The sequence below is a fragment of the Diospyros lotus genome, chromosome 8 (genome assembly GCF_014633365.1).
Source record: "Diospyros lotus cultivar Yz01 chromosome 8, ASM1463336v1, whole genome shotgun sequence".
Taxonomy (NCBI): Eukaryota; Viridiplantae; Streptophyta; class Magnoliopsida; order Ericales; family Ebenaceae; genus Diospyros; species Diospyros lotus.
This window is the reverse complement of record NC_068345.1, coordinates 2,614,095-2,635,036: the sequence shown is the minus strand read 5'-3', so window position 1 is coordinate 2,635,036 and position 20,942 is coordinate 2,614,095. Positions and strand designations below refer to the sequence as shown.

Below are 20,942 nucleotides of genomic sequence, written 5' to 3'. Positions count from 1 at the left end.
CAAAAGAACAAATAATCGAAAAACAAAGTAAAAATCGGGCACTCACTGCCATACGCGGCGGTGGTAGCAAAGCTGAATTTCCGCCATTTTCTTGCTTGTCATTCTCCCACCATCCGACTTCCATTGTTATCCGAAGAAGAAGAAGAAGAAGAAGGCAGATTCTGAGCGTCAAATGAATTCCAAACCCTAGAGGAAACTCAATCCCCCAACACCAACCGTACGCTTCTGCTTCCTATACATACAGACTATATATACAATGTCGGGGCTAAGTGTCTCGTTGAGAAAATCGTTTCCTTCTGAACAATATCAGAGTCAAGTTTCAACGGATTTGGACTGGAATTCAGTTTCCTCCCTCGGCGGACTATTCCTTGATAATACAGTTTCCAGTTCAATTGTTGATGCCGTTGGCACGAGGAGTACTTCGAATGGCGCTTCAAATTCGTTGCATTCTTCTGGTTCCCGCCGTAGTCCGTTTGTTTTAGGGCCTTTCCGGCGGGAAAGTTGGGTTCCGGCGGCTCTTGGCGGAGAATTTTTGTGTGCGAGCTTGTCGGTGAAGAGAGGGGACGAGCTTCTTAGGAATTCGGCTAACTACTTGGTGCAAAATGGAGGGAAGAGCTCCGAGTCGGCGGCGGCTGGCTCGTATGGCGGTGCTAATGCCATGGTTGGAGAAAGTAAGAAGCAGAAACTTGGATTACGGGGACGAAGAGCGATGAACACCACGAAGCATCTCTGGGTCGGTGCTATTGCCGCAATGGTCTCGAGGTCTGTTATATATTTTCTTTTGTTGCTTGCATAATTGCTCTGCATTATCCGGCACTCTGCTATTCTTCTTCGGACCAAAAAAAAAAAAGAGAGAGAGAGAGAGAAGCAAGCATTCTGTTATGTTTTCCAGTTACAAAAAAACAACAATCACAAACCTTAATTCCACTAGATCTTGTTGACCAAAAACAAAAACAAAAGAAAAAGATGATGGACTAACTTTACAAAAGGGAAAAAAAGTGGCTTATTATTTCAATTAAATTGATTAGTAATTCAAATTTTGTTTCTCTTCTTTTCTGTGTTCATTTATTTTTGGATTTGGTTGAAGAGAGAAGGAAAGGAGACAGATTGCAAAATAAAATGAAGAACTGAAGCTAAACTTGTTCAACTTGTTTCTTCTTATTTAGGTTTGAAAAAGGGAGGAATATGAATTAGCTATATTTCTTTTCATGATAAGTCATTTTTTTGGGGTTTAATCGTATATAAACTTACCTGTAGTTTCGGTTCGGTAGTTCTGCTACCATTTGTTAGGGAATAAATCAAATACAGAAATAAAGTCTGGTAACCTATTTGTTTAATGCGATTAAACCCAAAATCAAAGACAAATCAAAATCAGAGATATAAATTTAATGCGATAAGATAATATACCTACATCCATAAGCAGTGAACAAAATCCACTATGAGAATTATGGGTTATAAAAGAGAGAAACACTTACTCTCAAGTTCTGAATCCAAAACTCCAATGCATCCAATCTCACAATCTCATTGAGATTCTAGAATGCTCACAACTCAATACGCAGTCTTTATCTGGGAATCAGATATGTGGTTCTATTTATATATGAACAAGCTAGGTAAAAATCCTAAACTCCTTGAGTTTTGGATTAGGCATGGAAAGCCTATCTCCATCTTACTTTAGATTGGGTCATTCAAATTTGAATCTCAACAATTCTCTACGTTGGCTTGAATTCCATAAACATAGTGCTTTTTTGCTCATTTGCTAGTGGATATAGGCACATTGCCGAACCACATTAAATTTGTCTGTTTTTTATTTTGATCTTGTGTGGGAGTTACAGAATTTAATTTTTATGTTTTTGATTGATTCCCCACAAGTGGTATCTTATCTGAGCTACCTAACACTTCCAATTCATTTTTCTTTCCAAAGAACAAAATTGTATCCCCAAGTAGCATTAGGAAATAGTTACAAAGCTTGTTCTTTTCACAGAAGCATTCCTGGATCCTTGCTATGATGGTTTTTCATTGAGAGCTTTTGTGTGTGTATCATTGTCAATTAGTCTCATGTACATCAAAACAGAAGTGCCTTGTTTCTTCTTGAAAGTTTTCTTTCTTCTTGCTTCTGGTCACAATTTGAAAAATCTTCTTCAGTCTGAATCCAGTGAAAGTCCCTTCTGTTAGTTTCAACAGTAGTTGATTTGACTGAATAAAGAATTCAGATAGGTTTCAACTTTCAAGTGCGAACATCTTTTGCCTTTTCGCATTTGGTACTGTATCAGTTAAATTTTGATGAGAAATGATTTCTGTCAATGCCAAACTTATTGAAAATATAAAATCATCTTTTACCTATAGTATTTTTGTTGTTTATTTGTTCCCATCAACACCAATAGGAAACAAGTCTCTTAGCAAAAGTTAGTTTTTTTTTACTTAGCCAAGCATATTTGATTTTGATATTAGTTTTTACGTGTTCGTTTTTTTTTTTTTTTTTTGTGTTCATTTTCGTTTTTTGTTAAAGAAATAGCTACTAACATGTGTTTGATAATGCTGCCAATTTTTTATATTCTAAAAATAAAAACTGAAAATGATATTTAATAAAAAAATGTTGTGCAATTTATCAAATAATTAAATATATCTAAAAAAAATTATTGCATATTGACAAAAATTCCATCCCCTACAAAAAAAGAAAAAAAAGGGCTGCCCCTAGAGGTTAGGTTAATGAAGAGGGTGTGGCTGGTTGATCACTGAAGGTTAGGTTAATGAAAAAAATGCACCAAACAGCATTTTCTTTTTTTTTTTCTTATTAATTTTTCAAGTGAAAATCAAATAGAAAATTGAAAATGACAGTAAAATTAAGCGGGCCCTTAAAAAATCATACTTGCAGTCCTGTGTAATAGGTGCATGCAAATGTTTTGAAAAATTCAAAGGATTCTTACTTGATAGTTTTGTGCACTATGTAGCTAGTGCATTATCTTTTATCAGAAATATGCTAAACATTATCTTTAAATATGTGAGATTGCACATTTTCCTATATTTGGTATTCTTATATTGGGTGCCGTAAGAACTGTTGCATTTAACATGTGGTCATGAATAAAAACACCTTTATTTAACAATGGATCTTGATTACTGTTTCATGAGCTATTATATAAGAGTCAACCGTCCTGTAGCATTTGAAGATTGCTATGGGCTTGTGTTGGTTTTTCTCTGCGGCTGTATTTAGTACTGTAGTGTAGAATTTTCTGGGGTAGCATTGTGATAAGCCACCAGTGTACCGGACCTACCAAAGACGCCACAAGCAGTAGCAAGCATGAAGGTTAGAATAGGGAATCAGCACATGCACACATGCAGGTGTAACAACCAGCATGTGCGCATGGGGGGTAGAATTGTAATCCACATGCTGAGGGAATAATCAGCATGTGCAGGGGAATTCGGTTAGAGAGGAGCTGAGGAGAGGTGTAAATAGCTGAGAAGAAGAGAGAGAGGATGGCTGGTTTTTGGGTAGAAAATTCTGGAGAGTGAGGGCCTCTCAAATGCCTTGGATTGTTCTTGTTCCTTGCTGGTAATTACTGAAAGCTATTGATATTGGGTTACAAAATTGGATAACTATCAGGGATCTCATCACATTGTTGTCAAATAGTTGGCTCTATTCATTTATAGGCATTTATTTGGTACTATGTACCACTGACTGATATGTTTCCTTCCAGAACTTGGGCACTTCTCCAATTAAGCGTGCATGAGATCTAAATATTGATTTGTAATGAGACCTCAAGGATCTCCATTTTTTTTCTTTCTTCTTTATTTTATTTTAACTTTTTGTTCCATTTTTCTTCTTTCTTTCTTTCTTTTAATTGTTCTCTAAGTAGGATTAGGGTAAAACTCAGAAAAAACCAAAGGAGTGGACAAACTCTAATTCTGTAAACAGCAATGCTAAGTTTATCTTCTCTATCCCTCCCTTATTCATCAAACAAACTGGTGACACTCTTTTTTGGAATCCATCTAGCCAGGTCATCAACAACTGCTATATTTCTTTGGATGGGGTATATGACAGAGGCTGACCCACCTAGTGGGATCTTGATCTGTTGTTATTGGAGTATATGACAGAGTTCAACCTTTCTTTATTTCAGGAAAAATATTATGTCCTAGACCATAGGCTCAATTGACTAGCATATTTTATGAATCCTTCTATAACCAGCTTTAACTACAATTAGTGCATTGCTTCAAAAAGGATAGAGGTTCTAGCTGCTAATGATTCTGCAGGAAGTGTAGAATTAGTCTGGGACCAGTTCTAGTTTGTGCTTTTATGACTTTGCCGTAACAATCTGTCACTATCATTTAACCAGTCTTTGTTCCATCTTTGAAAGAGGCAGGAAGATTAACTTTTGTATAGCCAAATTGAGGAGGCTTTCAAGCAAAGGTGGCTCCAGGCATACATTGTTATAGCTTCACTGAGATGGCAACGATAACCCCTTAGTTTAGCAAGAAGAGATAAGAGAATCTGTAATTTCATTCAAATGATCCTTCAAAATGCACACATTCTCCTTTTTATCCTCTGTTCAATTGGCGCAAAAGGCCCATGTGCGGCATCATGCAAGTCATGTGATCACTTCCAAGGACTTCTAGAGCTTCTGTTACTTACATCTTGAGATTTCTTGCAACTATAATTGGCACAAGGGAAATTGAGCAAAAAATCAGGAAAAAAAAAAAATAGGTCCTCATCCAGCAATTCTCCAGCTTGTAGTTATTTCCTCCTCTCCTCCTCTATCCAATAGTCTTGGCAGTGTCTTCCTCTCCCTTCTCCCTTTCCTTTGAACAATTTGTAAGTGGCCATCTCCAGAGCTTGTGTCTGTTGTTGGGGAATGTAGCCTGTTATCATACATACTGTTCTGCTCTTGTAGCAAGCCTTAGGCTGCTATATGATCCATAGTATACATAAATCTCTTATTTCATTTAACACTTGATTCACTTCTACATCACAATTTCTGCATTTCACCAATTTCTCCATTTCCATAACCTTTCTATGAGGACTGCATTAAAAATCATATGTCATGGTCCTAGGGTTTAGCCTAGGACTATAATGGAAATCGGAAGGATCCGATTCATTTAAGGTCAAGAACAGAATGTATAGAGGGAAGATTGAAGAAGAATGGGAAGAAATTAGAAAGAATGGAGGGAGAATGAGAGAGAGAGATTAGAGAGAATTCTTAGAAGAGAATTGAGAATTCAATATCAAAATCAGCATAAAAATCCATCCAACCTTAGCTAAGGCTTATATATAGCCTAACAGCCTCCCACATACTCACATGTGCAATATAACAACTAGTCTAACTGCCTATAGAATAGGACAAAACACTATAACAGAAAGGAAGAAAAGAAATTACAATTATTGTATATTGTATGCCAACTCCTACTATTATATTTACTAATATATCCTTGGGTAATTCCTAGGGTCATTACAATTCCCCCTCCTTGAAATGTTTCTTGTCCCCAAGAAACTTATTACCACCTAGTTGTTGCTTCTTTATCCAATGTCCACTTTCTCTATCTGTGTAATTCTTCTTTCTTTCTTTCTCCTTCTAAGCTTCTCCTTCTTCGTTCTTAGGTTTCCAAGATTAATTTCAAGCATAAATTAGCCCAGAATTTCAGTAGGGAAAACTTCATCGAGTTCAAGCCCAATACAACCACACCTGGTAATAGATATCCAATCAAGGTTGGTCTCCAATCTATGGACATGATCAGCCACTTCCGGATTGACATGGTTAGTAGCTGAACCTTGGAGTCCAATGGAAGGACTATCCATGTTCACGACTCCTGTTAGTACTTCATTACCGTCCAATACAAGTAAGGAAGGCAGATCTACAGTCATGGTTGTTGTTACTTCTTGGAATATAGAACAAGCTCGGCAAGTACTGAGCTCATCAACTCGTTAGCTCGTTCATTACCGAGCTCCGCATCCTAGCAGGTACCGAGCACGTCAGCTCGTTAGCTCAGTCATTACCGAGCTCCGCATCGCGTCAACTCGGTCATTACCGAGCTCGGCAGCTCGATCATTAACCCGGCAGCCCTGGAAGCTCGCTTTCCTTCAGCTTGGCAGCTCGCTACTCTTTCAGTGGCTGATATTGATTTGTTTCTTATTTAGTTTGTTTCCTTTTACTGTTGTTCTGATTTGTTTCCTTTGTTCTTGTTATCTTATTTATTTCCTTGTATTACTAGTTGATTGTATCTTGTACAATCTTTCCTTATTGTAAATATTTTCTAAGGTTGTTTAGGCATCTTTCTCTTCTTGGAAGACTACCTAACTTAGAATCAATAGTCTGTATATATTCGGTTCCTACGAATGAATTAAGTGATTTTGGATCATTCAGTTCTTTGGTTCTCTCTTTCAACATTACTGTATCCCCATTCAACCCACAGCCATGCTTTGTTGCAAAAATATCAACTGCAACCTCAAAATGCAGCAATTGAGGTTTGTATTCTTTCCTTCAATACTCATACCAAGGTTGTTTGTGAGCATTAACATTAGGAGCTGTTACAACTTCAATTCCAGCTAACGATTTCTCACTGACTAATACCTGGCTTCCATCTCGACCTTCTTCCCTAACATGACTTACATCTAGATTAGGTTGTGCATCACCGGGATCAGCTTCTTGCTCTTGTAGAGTGTGGTCTACCCCCAATCTCCTCATCCAATCTTCTTTCATCTTTGGAATCCTGAGTTTCCATTGACTTGTTCGCTTCATTTACAATGCCAACTTCCTTAATATTGGCTGAAGTTTCAGTCAGAATCTCTTGATTACATGAAAATAATTCAGCAACTCCTTCTTCCTTGTGTTTGCTAGAATTTCCCTCTATGTGAACCTCTCTTTCAACAATTTCAGATTGTCCCTTTGCCCTTGCTGCCCCATCAATCTGTTCATAATAGATTCCTTTTGAACAATGCCATTCACCACCAATTTCATCACCGATGTTGCATTCCTCCTTAATAGTTCTGTTGAAACTGGTATCCTTCTTCCACTCCACGTTGGAGGTAAGCACTGATTCGCTCTTCCATAATCTTAGCTGCTCCATTTCAAGGAAGTCCTCCTTATTAAAAATTCCATGATAATCATCAAAGTATTCCACCGAAAAGTTGTAATGATACTTCTTAATAAGTATCATCGCAAACTCTTGTAGCTTCTCACGAAACATACGGCCAAATTCCTCGCACTCTTCATGAATCCCATTGCTTGTGCCTTTGTCCCTGTTGTTGTCAACTGAAAATGCAGCCTTCTTTAGCTGCTATTGAGGCTCCATTCCAGCTGAAAATAAAGCATTCTTCTGCTGCAATTGAGACTCCAATGTTCTCGTGCGTATACTACTCCTCATGGCCTCACAAGTAAGACATCCCCCTGAAAATGCAGCATCCTTCTGCTGCAATTGAGATTCTCTTGGCTTCATCCTGATGTCATCCTCCATCAGAATTCAAATAGTTGGTGGAATTGCCTAGACTGCTCACCTTCTTGATTAATTTTGATGCAACCAACGGAATTCTCAGGAATTGAGAATCGCTAGTTGCAATAAACTATGAATTGGTTACCAAATCTGCCAAAACTACTTCACCCTTCCACTTCGAGCAGCAAACGACTCGATCCAACTCATAGAGAGTCGTTGGCTCTGTTGTAAACTTCCGAGAATCCACTTAACTCTGTTGAAGTAGCTGCACTGAATCACCAAAATCTTCTGTGGAATTAGCTTCGCTTCATTATGGCTATGATTCGCCCATCCGCTTCAACTGCACCACTCTGATTTGCCTTCAATTTCGGAATCGCAACTGCAGCAACTCGGAAAAATAGCAGCGAATCAACCTGCTACTCCAGAATTCAATAGTCGAACCTTCCACTTTTCTTCCACAACCGAGGTCGCCTTCCTTGATCGAACAACACTTCCGAATTTTTCAAGCCGAGAGCCACTCCTCCGTCGGACTAACTGGAATGCTGGAACTCGCTGATTCCATCATCGTTGCTCGATTAATCCAAGTCCAATTCCTCCTTGCACCGGTCGCCACCCAATCACCGTCCACATCCTCCAATCATGAATCCTCCTGGCTTGCTCGCCTTAAATTCCAAACAAGATTGGAGTCTTAGCTGTGAGCCGACAGCCTCTTGCTCTGATCGCTCTCCACACAAGATTATAGCAGATTCAAGATTGCTCAAGCTCTGTGTGCGATTGCTTCCACTTCGCACCTTCCTTTCTCGCTAGAACCAGCGCCTTTGTCTCACCCAACCGTCTTCGATGGACTCCCTCACCAATCGCGGGCGTTGTCTGTTCGCGATGCTTCAAGTATGCTCGCCTATCAACCCACTCCAATCACGAACGCTCTTGCCAGTAATAACCCAACCAGTGATGCATCAACGCTTCCTTCCTCAGGTTTTGCCTAATCACCGACCTCTGATTGGAATTTCTCCCGAATTCTTGAATCGCTCAAGGCTCTAATTCAATCGTGACTTCCTTTTCCGCCGGTATCAGTGCTCTCGTTCTTCACCCAATCGCCATCCAAGGGCCACAGAACCACTGACTTTGCTGCAAGCTGCACGGAGTCACTGTTGGAACTCCCTTGGCCTGCGTTATCGTCAATTCTGAGTCGAAGCTTGCTTTGCCTTTCAAATCAGAGTTTAATTCTGAATTTAGTCGCTGCTTCTTCCCAATCCTACTGCACTCGATCGGTTTCGCAATTTTTCGCCAGAGTCGAGGGGTTGGCCTAAACTGCCTTCACTCACCTGTTGCTACTAGATTCCATAGTCACCTTCTAATTTCGAGAATCAACAAAGAAAGCCGCCAAGAAACAGTGGCTCTGATACCAATTTGTCATGGTCCTAGGGTTTAGCCTAGGACTATAATGGAAATCGGAAGGATCCAATTCATTTAAGGTCAAGAACAGAATGTATAGAGGGAAGATTGAAGAAGAATGGGGAAGAAATTAGAAAGAATGGAGGGAGAATGGAAAAAGAACGAGAGAGAGAGAGAGAGAGAGAGATTAGAGAGAAATCTTGGAAGAGAATTGAGAATTCAATATCAAAATTAGCATAAAAATCCATCCAACCTCAGTTGAGGCTTATATATAGCCTAACAGCCTTCCACATACTCCCGTGTGCAATATAACAACTAGTCTAACTGCCTATAGAATAGTACAAAACACTATAACAGAAAGGAAGAAAAGAAATTACAATTATTATATATTGTATGCCAACTCCTACTATTATAAAACAACAACATATCCAGCCGTTATCCCACTATGTGGGGTTGGCTACATGAATTCTAGACTTCTATGTGGGTTATATCCCAACAGATAGTTTGTCTAGAATTCATATTTGGATCCGACAGTGAATAATATTCGGGCTTGGGACCGGCAGTGAATAATATTCCCTGGCGAAGTAATGATGAAATCAAGTTTGAACACCATCTTCACATGGAGAAGTTTCATGAGATGGTGGTGAATGAAGATAATTGATATATTGTATGCCAACTCCTACTATTATATTTACTAATATATCCTTGGGTAATTCCTAAGGTCATGACATCATACAATGGGTTATGTTTGGCATTACTTGCACAGGATCGCCATGAATATTCCAATAACAATAACAACAGCAGCAGCACACCAGGCTTTATCCCACCAGGTGAGGTTGGCTGCATGCTTTGCCAATCATCTCCATCGATGACTATATCTGCCATGATCCCATTATAACCCATGTCATGCCTAAGAATTTTCCAATAAGTTTTTTAAGAATTTCCAATCAAGTTTTTCTTAGTCTTCATCTGTCTATTTTGCTACAAACTTGTTCTATTTCATCCACTCTCATAGAAGTATATATTGATCTTCTTCTCACATAACCAAATGATCTTAATCACGTCACACATCACATCCTCAGTGAGAGCTACTCCAAAATTGTTACAGATAACTTCATTTGTAATTTTTCCTTTTATTATATGGCCCTACATTCACTGCATCTCTGTTATGCCCATATTTTGTATATGTTGATATTTTGTTGCCCTACATTCTATACCATAAAACAAAATTAGTCTTATTGTTGTCTGGTAAAATTTGCTTTTAGCTTTAAAGGAATTTTACAATCACATAAAACAGATGAAATACTTCTTTGTTATAACCATCTTGCCTTACGTATTTGAGTAACATCCTCGACAATCACCCTTTCTTTTTGGGTAATTATCTATCCTATTATGTAAGCAAAAACATCCATTTATGGACTATTGAAGCCTTGAACTTCTCAAAATGCTCTCTTCAAAATATTTTATTTCAAAAATGCCCCTGTCAGTTTCTTATTAGATATTGCAATAAATTTAAAATTTAAACAAGAAACTCAATTTGCATTTTAAAATTTCAAGAACCGTCAGCTTGCACAGTCATCAATGAAGATTTATTTAAAAAAGAAAAACTAAATTGCAACTACCAAGCAACACCCTTGAAGGTGAGCTTTTATTTGAAATTTTATATTTCTTTTTAGTTGCACGTGCATAGGATGGGCCAACCCACAATTTCATCCACACTTATATTTTTGCTAGCCTTATGAATATTCCAGCACGCAAACCAAACTGTTTTAGCCACAAGTATAAGGGAAAAAAAATGTGGAAGGGAGTTTCCTCCTGATTTTCACAGAACATACAATTTGTATCCCTGATTTCAAACATACATGAGAGAACTTATTTTGTTGGAATAGCACCAGATGCCGCTCTCCAAATCATAATCTTAAGTCTATTGTGCATTATCAAAACCTACAAATTTGTTCAGTTCTAATAGAGTCTCATGGACAACATTTGGCTATAACCAGTAGCAGTATGATAAGCATCTTTTACTGAAAATCATTTGGAATGATCTGTTCTTTGGAACCAATAATCTTATCTTCTTACCGTAGGGATTGGGATTTTTTCAGTATTTGCGTTACGATCATTGAATTGCAAGTTCTTTCTTGGAACTCATATTTCCACATGTGGTTTGACCAATCAATTATATCTACAACCTCTATAGCATTATTCTGGTTTGAATTGAGTCATATTTGGAACCCAAGGTTTAGTTCATATTTATATGAAATATCAATTCCCAATGCTGTTGTGTACCTCTATTGCAATAGTAGTCTTACATACCAAATTACTTTCCCAACTTTATGAGTCTGATTCCCTCAATTATGACCCCATAAAATCACTGTTCTTGCCGTATTCAGCCCCCAAGTTTTTTGATCCGCTGGTTTTTTTCCTTTTCTTTTCTTTGTTTTTTTTTTTTTTGGTCATTTATGTTCCTCAGGTTTCATCATCTGCAGCCCTAGCTTTGCCATTAAAGCCTTGTTAAAGATCTCAAATTTCCCAATTCCAAGACCTACTTTTTGGCCTACACGTATAGATCCCAATACTTCAAGGCAAGAGCGCCTACATTGCCTCCTTAAGTAAGATCCGATCATGTCCATATTACTCAAATGAAGGGTTTTGTAAGCCTGAAACCAGACTTTATCCATTCCCATTGTCTCTGTTTTTCTTAGTCTATCCTCTTGACACTGCTGTAGTAACACTGAAATGTTTCTGAGGTTCAAAATTTGTAGCTGCATTTGGTTGCAGTTTTGAAACTTGTTTTAGAAACTAGAAACAATCTAGAGAACATGTGATGGGGAGTAAGAGCTCTAGTTAATTCTAGAACTGCATATTCTTAGTTATGTAGGTTTTTAGTTATCTAGGAAGTTTTAAGAATTAGATTTAAGTTTTTGTTCCAAGTTTATTAGGATTAGGATGTTTGATTTTTGTTTCCTTGTTTAATTTATAAATACCTCACAAGTCTAGGGATTATTTATTTTGAATTACTGATTATTGCATACAGGAACTGTTGTTGATTCCCCCCCCCCCCCCTTTCTTTTGCTGTTCTTTCTCTTCTCTAATTGTCTCTTTCTTCTAGTTCTTCTTTCCTCCTCTTCTTCTTCTTTGGTTCTACACCAACATGCTTAGTATACTGTTTTTGCCGGAAACTTGTTCTAAAAACCAGAAATAATCTAGAGAGTGTTTCCAGTGAACTCTTTCTAGGAATTCTTCTGAAAACAGGCCATTTTAGGAACCAAGAAAAAGTTGTTTTTGGAGTTATTAAATCCTCGTTTTATATGAAAGTGAAAATCATAAAAAAATGGCAGTGTTTTTGAAGTTTCCCTCGCTTCCATTTCAGAAACCAGTGAAATAAAAAATAAACCTGAAAAGAGTAGTTTTTTAAAGCCCCCCATCAAGGCCTAATATTTTGAATTGGCTCCTAAGGAATGCAGGATGGATATGGCATCTTGAACTGCTTACCTATTTTATTTCGTTCTATTTTACTTTTTGATTTGTGCACAAATGAATATTGTTTTATCAGAACTTTCGTTGCTCCCCTTGAGAGACTAAAGTTGGAATATATAGTTCGTGGTGAGCAGAAGAATCTCTTCGAGCTGATCAAAACAATTTTAGCTTTGCAAGGCTTGAGAGGCTTTTGGAAAGGGAACTTCGTCAACATTGTTCGCACAGCTCCATTCAAGGCTGTCAATTTTTATGCTTATGATACATACAGGAAGCAACTTCTTCAATTTTCTGGGAATGAAGAAACCACAAACTCTGAGAGGCTAATTTCAGGTGCTGCTGCTGGCATTACTGCAACTGTGCTCTGCTTACCACTGGACACCGTACGTGACAATCCTGGAAATGTTTCATTTCCTTTGCCATGCATTACCACTGGCAATTGCACTATGACTTATTTCTCCTACATGTTTTGAAATAATGGTTCCTTCAACACCGTGAGGCAACTAAGAAGATAAAAAGATCAATTACAATTTGCAGCCATATAATTTTCATTTATAGATTATCTTATTATTCATGGTATGATGTGTTCTTCATTTACATGGTGATGCTTTTTTTTCTTTTTTCCTGTTATTTGGAATCGCATAAGTTTGTTTTAAAAATGACAGGACATGGTAAGTTTGTTCTTTTTCAACCTTTGGGTTTTCTTTGAATCTTAAATGTCTGGAAAAATAAATTTCTAACCACAAAAAATTAATATTTTAACTTCTAGAACTTTATATGCTCAACAGTGTTTTTCGATGCATTCTTCTTCACTATAATCATTCTAAAAATTGTAGGTTTGAGCCTGCTGAAAAATTTTCTTGACTGGGATTAAAAAGTTGTCACTGCTGACCTGTCATTTGGAAGAAAGAAAAGACCCTCAGCATGTTTTCAAGCTTTTCGTATTGATCTATGTTATCTTTGTAAACGAAGTTCTTTTTTTTTTTTACTTTTACAGTTAAACTTTGTGCTAAAGGTGCAAGTTTCTTGCCAGCTATTTGATATGTCTATTTAACATTCAGATCTTTCCTTTGAACTGACTACAGGCATAAGTTTTCCTTCGTTAAACTGAACATAAATTAGAATATTGGGTGCATTATGCCTTACCAATGACCTTATCCATGTATGTACTTGTTCATTATGACTGATACCAAAAAGTTAAATCTTTCAGATTAGGACTAAGATGGTTGCACCTGGTGGGGAAGCTTTGGGTGGTATAATTGGTGCTTTCCGCCATGTGATCCAAACTGAAGGGGTCTTTTCTCTTTACAAGGGATTACTTCCTTCCATTATTAGTATGGCTCCTTCGAGTGCAGTTTTTTATGGTGTCTATGATATATTGAAATCAGCTTACTTGCATTCACCTGAAGGAAGGAAAAGAATTCAGAACATGAAACAACAGGGCCAGGAACTAAGTGCGCTAGACCAGCTGGAGTTGGGACCAGTAAGGACGCTGCTGCATGGTGCTATTTCTGGTGCTTGTGCTGAGGCTGCTACCTACCCATTTGAGGTTGTTCGAAGGCAGCTTCAGTTACAGGGTAAAGCAACTAAATTGAGTGCATTGGCAACTTGTGTCAAGATAGTGGAGAAAGGAGGTATTCCAGCTCTCTATGCAGGACTGTTTCCTAGTTTACTACAGGTATGTAGACATAGTGATCTGTAGTTCAAGTCATTTTTCAGCTAGAATTCCTTAATCACATATTGCCTCATTTATTTTCTAAAGAATATTTCTTCTATTAGAGTTTCGCAAAGATCGTTTTATGGAATAGTAAGATTCTGTTACAGTTAAAAGAAAATTTTATAAAATAACTATAAGACCAACTTTATTATATGGCACAGAATATTGGGCAATAAAGCATCAACATGTGCAAAATATGAGCGAACCAGAGATGAGGATGTTAATTCACTATTTTGTAGGGATTTGTCACAGTGGTTTTTCCATTAATCCTTTTCCCCTCTCCCACCATCATCTTGTTGCTCCTCATTACATGGTAATCCTACTGGAAAAGGAAATTTGCTTCTGTCTGTTTCTAGATCACAGCATGCCTTCAGAAGTTTCTTGGGATGTGATATTTATATCATACCCCAACTTGACCGATTTGTCTGAGTTTCCATTGTACGACTCTTACAACCTTATGAATAGCTGTTTGTTGAGTATCCCAATAGCAGACCAAAAGGTGCTAGGCAATATGAAGCAATACGAAACTCCCATAATGTCCAACATGTTTAACTATTTTCTGTCTTTCTTTTGAAAATTAGGCTTATCGATCCATCTGTCTCTACTGCTTGCTGAATTTATGAAATCGTATAATCATCGACTCTCAATACTTGTCCACATTGCCATCCCTTTTACACTTAGTCCTTCCTTGCATCTCTATGCTTTATATCTTCAGGTGTTACCTTCAGCCTCAATAAGTTACTTCGTATATGAGTTCATGAAGATTGTTCTCAAAGTAGAATGAATTCAGATACAGCTCCTCCATATTCCATACTTTACATCTGTTCTTGGAATGGAATAAATTAAGAGCGCATGTACCGCCAAGCCAAAGAAGAACACGGTTGCGTTGGCACTCTCTCGCAGGAAGACGATGTTGCAGGCTTCATCTCGACTTCCATCATTCGTTAAGTCACTGATACTCTTAGTTCATACTTCGGAATCTTGATTTGGAAGATGAAAATGAAATAGCCTACTCAGGTGTTCTAAACTTGGAGTTCTGCACAAGGTCTGAATCATTGTCAAGTATGTTGAAGCTGTTGTACTGTACTTGGCCGATGTTTGCTTTGCTTTGGGTCAAGAACAAGTTCAGTCATGAATGTATATGGTTTTACCACAGAGAAAACCCTGAAGGGCTGCTCTTCAGACTTCAATTTTATCTTATTTGCAAGGCATTGTCTCAATTATTCATTACTCCATTCTGTAACTTCTATTCTACACATAACAACATTAATTGTCGTGATAATAAAAAACAAATTTAGTGTTTATAGCTTATGATGTATGGAAACACCTCGAAAGTGTCGTTTTGGCATTTTCAAAATGTTTTCTATACTGAAACGTCAAAAAATACTAAAAAAAATTATTTTCGAGTTATTTTTGTAATTTTGAAAACGTTTTGAGGTTGTTTCACAATATTAGCAAAATATTAAAAATGTATTTTTGATTTGAAAATGCGTTTTCGTTCACAAAGAGATTGGGGATATAGAAAATTTTATTTCTAAATTGAATAACTTGTTTTAATAATTTTTTATATTAAAAAGTATATTTATAAAAAAGTTCTTATATTTTTTTTATTTACACATTTTTTTGCGTTTTCGTTTCTAATTTTTTGAAAAATTCTATTTTCATTTTCGTTTCGTATTATATTTGTTTTTCGTTTTCATTTTCGTACCACTTAGTTTATAGCAACAAAAAAAATATCAATTTATTATAAATTTTCTATATCATTGTTCCTTCCTGACCGAAGAAGGCAATCGGAGGCGAGGCGCGGGCTCCGGCGATGGGTCCGTCCAAGGAGAGGCTGGCACCTGCAAGCACTCTGACGATCGAATGAATAAGAGAGATAGTTTATCAGTAAATCAGGGATCAGAACATACCTTGACTCTGAAGAGAGCTGGTTGATATAGAAGGAGGAGATATCCTCCTGTATGCATGCGTCATGTGTTTACAAGTGATGGGACTGGCTATCCGACACCGGTAGAGGTTCTCAGGCTGCAGCATGGTGGTGACGGGGCCCTCATTAATGTGGATGGAATCTGCCATTAATGAGGACAGGGTCTGAGACTGTCGCGCTGATATCCAGTGAGATTGTAATGATGCTGTGGAAGGTTGGCGCTGGGCCAAGGTTGGGTCCAAAAGGAAGTCTAGATTTGGTCGAGATTGGGCCTGAGGAGAGGGCCGAGATTGGGCCTGAGGAGAAGGTCAAGATTAGGCCTAAGGAGATGGCAGAGATTGGGCCCGGACAGTCCACAGCCCCCTAGGTCGGAGGCTCGAGTAACGAGCATTCCAGCTAGAAAATGGAAGTTCGAGTAAATTTTGCTGTGTGGCAGTTTTAGAGAATCGAATTAAGTGGGATCGAGGCCGTTGGTCAAGCCGATTTTGTCTTTGTTGGGATGGCGATTCTGGAGTCATTTCGAGGTTGGCTCGAGACAGTTAGGCAGGGTAATACTCTCTACGCGCTGACTCACGCCACGCATGGCTTCGAGATTCGAAGATGTTCGTCCTAGGAGGGGAAGGCGTTAGCTTGGTGTTGTCCGAGTGTGCAGGGCAACTAGCCACTGTGAGTATGTGTCAGTAGGGCCTCGTACTGCAGAGATATGTCCGGGGTATGGTCGAGTTCTTGCTTATGTATGCTATCTAGGTTTAGGAATGAGAGGTTGCACTTTTCCTAGTGAAGCTTTGGGTATGTCTTTAGGGCTCTAGCCATAGCTAAACTCCGACTTTTGTAGGGTGAAGATTGATCCTAGCGGCGGGGAAAAACTCCTTTAATGCGTACATCATGCGATACTTTGGGATATGGAGTGTTATACCAAAAAGATGCGTCGTCATGGGCATGCACGGCAGCTTCTAATTTCCTTGAGAACTTGAATGCGTGATAGGTACGTGACAAGTGGCGCGCCCCTAATGCTTTAAGCGTTTGATGGCATTTTGTTTTCTTCTGGGTGTGACGTACGGGTTAGTTTAAAAGGTGCGTCTCTTGCTTTTGTGTTTTTCACTGTTTCTTTAACAAAGGTGCGTTATTTTCCCGACCTCTATCTCAGATAGAGGCAGTTTCTTGCTTTAGTAGAAGGATGTTGAGGGTTAGCCCTACTAGTCATCAAGGGGACACTAGCAGCGATGCCGAAGGAGGTGCCACTTCTCCGTTCGTCGGTCTGATATCCTCCATTATCAAGCCCACTCTTCTGGCTGCTCATGATGAGAGGCAACTGTCGACTGGGAACCATCAGAGGGGTGCCGGGGGGGCTGAGTCATCTACTGGGGTGCCATCTACGGGTGCATCCGATCCCCCCGCCTCGGGGAACAGACAAGCGGCGTATCGTCGAATGGAGGATCGGGTTCTAAGGGTTTTGGTAGAGTACCGGGCAGTGGAGTTCGGATTTCGCTCGGAGGCCGTTGCTCTCTGGCAGTCGATGCCCTCTAGCGGTCGCACCAAGAGGAGGTAGAGCCCATCCAAGAGGCAACGGAGAGGGTAGCCAAGGAGACGGCTGACCTATATCAGTGGCTGGAGGAGTTGGAGGCGTAGCGGACTCGTTGTCGCAAGGTCATAAGCCGTCTTGGCCGCCAATGTGAGGATGCCAGAGTAACGCTCCATGATTCAAGGGCGGAGGTCGTTCGCCTACGAGCAGCGCTCGAGGCTACCCAATCGATGGAATAGGCTGGCAGGACTTTGGTGCTGAAAGCCGCGAACGAGTATTTGGAGGGCTAAGAGGAAGCTCTTCTACATGTTCAGACTTTGTTCCCTAGCTTAGACCTGCAGCCCTGCAAGCCGTATATGAGGGTCGAGGACGGCTATCTTATGGACCCAATCAAAGGGACGTCGGCCAGGACTTTGAGGGAAACTCCCGATGTGGGTCGAGCTGGGGAAGGTGTGGCCGATGACACTGAATCCCTAATCGAGCTAGGCTAATTCGCTCTTTCGTTGCAGTAGTGTAGACTTTCTGTAATATTTTCTTGATTTTGTTTGGTCTTGTGTTATTGTGACTTTTTCGCTGCCTTTGGACTTGCCATTCGTGATGGAATGTTCCCTTTCTCTTCCGCAAGGCGCCCTCCTTGTTCCTTTTTGTTATGTTTTTTTTTTTTTTTTTTATCGAGCCAGGGCGCTTGTTGGCAGACCTGGTGGATCTTTGAGTTGGATGGTTGGGTGCCCAATTCTAGGATTCGGGGTGCCAACTCCATGAGTTTGACAGAGGTTTGGAGGGGCTGCGCGTGCAGCGCAAGCTTCGAGGTTATAAATGAGTCGACGTTTCGGCGCTGAACGTATTATTTTTTGGTGAGACGCTTTGTCTTTCGGGGGTTGTATTAACACGCGGGGGCGTTGATTGATGAGGGTGGGAGTGGTGCGATTTTTCATTTTCCGTGGTAGGGATATGATTATATTGATGGTGTGATTTTTCGAAGTCCAACCGTATTTAATTGTTTGGGAGACTGTGGGGGTATTCTGACCGTCGGGCAATCATGCTTATAAAATGGGAAGGGAAAGCTCTAAATTTCATTGCTTGTTTGCATCTTCGCTCTAAGAGACTAGGGAAATGTGGTTAGTGTTTGACGGTGGGAATTTTGAACCCAAGTGCGGTGTTTTGTTGATGACCCCGTGAGTGGCAACTTCCTGAGTGGTACAGCGGGGGCCGAGAGGTTTATGGTTGAGTGTGTTGAGACGAGGGCAGTACTAGGATGAGTGAGACATGTCGTGTCTAGAATAGGTGATGTGACTTTCTCGGAGTTCAACTCTAGTGGAAGTATCGTGTTCCAGCGCCTGAGGGTTTGGGCCATTAAAGTTGATATTTTCAGGCTGGAGTCAGGGATCGTCTGCCAGCTCCAAGCTTGAAAGTTGGAAATGTCGGGATCACCTAAGCGGTGGGTTGTCTCGGATTTTCATCAGGAGCAACGGCCATGCTGGCAGAATTCGACCCCTTTGGAAGTAGGATGTCAGGAAGTACAAAAGAGGTCCAGCCATTCTTGGGCGGTTTACGGGGGAAACAATTGCTAATGATTCAGAGGAGTGCGTTATGTAGTGACCGCCGCTTGGCCCTGCTTTATCTGTTTGCTTGTCCCATGTTAGGCTTCCAGGCATTTGTATCATACGGTAGATGCAATATGATAGCCCAGTATAACATAAGATTATTATAGATATAAGGCTTATAATCAAATGTAAAATTTTGTAATGGAATGTAAGTGTTTTTTGGGTACCTTATGTCCTGATGTAAAATATTCTAGGGTCGAACCAAGGGAAGCTTGAAGTCCGACATGCCTGTCTGTTACAAGGCACGACTTTGGGGTCGGACCGAGGGAAGCTCGAGGTCCGGTGTGCCTGTCTGTTACAAGGCAAGACTTTAGGGTCGAACCGAGGGAAGCTCGAGGTCCGGCGTGCCTGTTTATTACAAGGCATGACTTTAGGGTCCGACCGAGGGAAGCTCAAGCCGAGGTTTTTCGCGAGGCGGACTAACCATGTCGATCTGGGTCTTAAGCACGGCTTAAAGGAGGACCGAGTCTAGCTTGAGGTCCTGTGCGCTTTTCTGATACAAGGCGTGGCTCGATAGGGCCGAGGCGGACTCGAGACACCTAGAGTAATGACGAGATTGTGCCTGAGGTCCGCGCGAGGCGAACTGACCATGTCGGTCTGGGTCCCGAACACAGCTTAAAGGAGGACCGAGTCTAGCTCGAGGTTTTGTGCGCCTGTCTAATATAAGGTGTGGCTCAATAGAGGCGAGATGGGCTCGAGGAGCTTAGAGTAATGACGGGGTTGTGCTTGAGGTTCGCGTAGGGAGGACTGACCATGTCAGTCTGGGTCCCGAGCATGGCTTAAAAGAGGACCGAGTCTAGCTTAAGATCCTGTGCACCTGTCTAATATAAGGCATAGCTCGATAAGGCCGAGGCGGGCTCGAGGCGCCTAGAGCAATGACGGGGCTCGTACCTGCATCTGAGTTTATTTTCATAAAGTGTGGAGTTTTTAGCATACCTCGTTACTTCACACCCCTTCGGTGGTGGTTTGCCCGAACATTTGTCCCTACTTCTCCATGCGTACCAGGTGAGTCAGCATTGCAGATGGCTTGCACTTCGTATTTAGTTTTATCAGGTAGGGTCAAGGCTATGATGAAATGGGATTACGCTAGGATTTATTAGGGAGTATCAAAGGAAAATATGTGTTTCCGCAAGGGATATAACGAATAATAAGTTATGACGAGTAATGAATGGAAGCAACTATCTTATTTAGCAAAGGATATCATGATAATGAGTCCCTAGATGTAACATCCCACTTGAGCGATAGGAAGAACCGGAACAACTTACCCTGATGGGCTTACACAAACTTCCCAGGGGGGTCACCCATCCCTGGATTACCCCAGGTTAAGCACGCTTAACTTGGGAGTTCTTTGCCAACATTCAGCCCAAAAGGTATCCAGCTGGTGTTGTTTTCTTTCTTACACTATCCTCAATATATTCTAACTTTTCTGGGCTCTCGGGGTATTACATTCTCCCCCCCTTAAGCACATGACGTCCCCGTCATGCGACCTTACAACCGATCCCAGATCTCTCCCCCCTTGCATGGCCGATGTGGGATTCGCCTAAGGTGCCTACACGCACCCCCCATAGGGGCCTCACGCCCCCCTCGGGACTCAGCCTCCTCGCTGAGGTTTGCCCCACCACCGCGCTCAGAGGCTCGGGAGTCGGCTTTGATACCACTTGTAACATCCCGCTCGAGCGATAGGAAGAACCGGAACAACTTACCCTGATGGGCTTACACGAACTTCCCAGGGGGGTCACCCATCCCTGGATTACCCCAGGTTAAGCACGCTTAACTTGGGAGTTCTTTGCCAACATTCAGCTCAAAAGGTATCCAGCTGGTGTTGTTTCCTTTCTTACACTATCCTCAATATATTCTAACTTTTCTGGGCTCTCGGGGTATTAC

At 40.4% G+C, this 20,942-nt stretch overlaps 1 protein-coding gene across 1 annotated transcript; it reads left to right on the top strand.

The window, feature by feature from the left end:
* Positions 1-20: 20 nt before the first annotated feature.
* On the top strand, positions 21-15,306 carry LOC127808753 (probable mitochondrial adenine nucleotide transporter BTL3). The gene is made up of 4 exons (XM_052347338.1): positions 21-762; positions 12,365-12,668; positions 13,496-13,963; positions 14,718-15,306. The coding sequence occupies exons 1-4, from the start codon at positions 257-259 to the stop codon at positions 14,784-14,786; spliced, it is 1,347 nt and encodes a 448-aa protein (XP_052203298.1). The 5' UTR covers positions 21-256; the 3' UTR covers positions 14,787-15,306.
* The last annotated feature ends 5,636 nt before the right edge of the window (positions 15,307-20,942 follow it).

Coding starts and splice junctions, on each gene's coding strand:
- LOC127808753 (XM_052347338.1), top strand. CDS start 257: ATGTCGGGGCTAAGTGTCTCGTTGAGAAAATCGTTTCCTTCTGAACAA. Junction 763..12,364: donor ATTGCCGCAATGGTCTCGAG/GTCTGTTATATA, acceptor TTGTTTTATCAG/AACTTTCGTTGCTCCCCTTG. Junction 13,964..14,717: donor TGTTTCCTAGTTTACTACAG/GTATGTAGACAT, acceptor TTATATCTTCAG/GTGTTACCTTCAGCCTCAAT.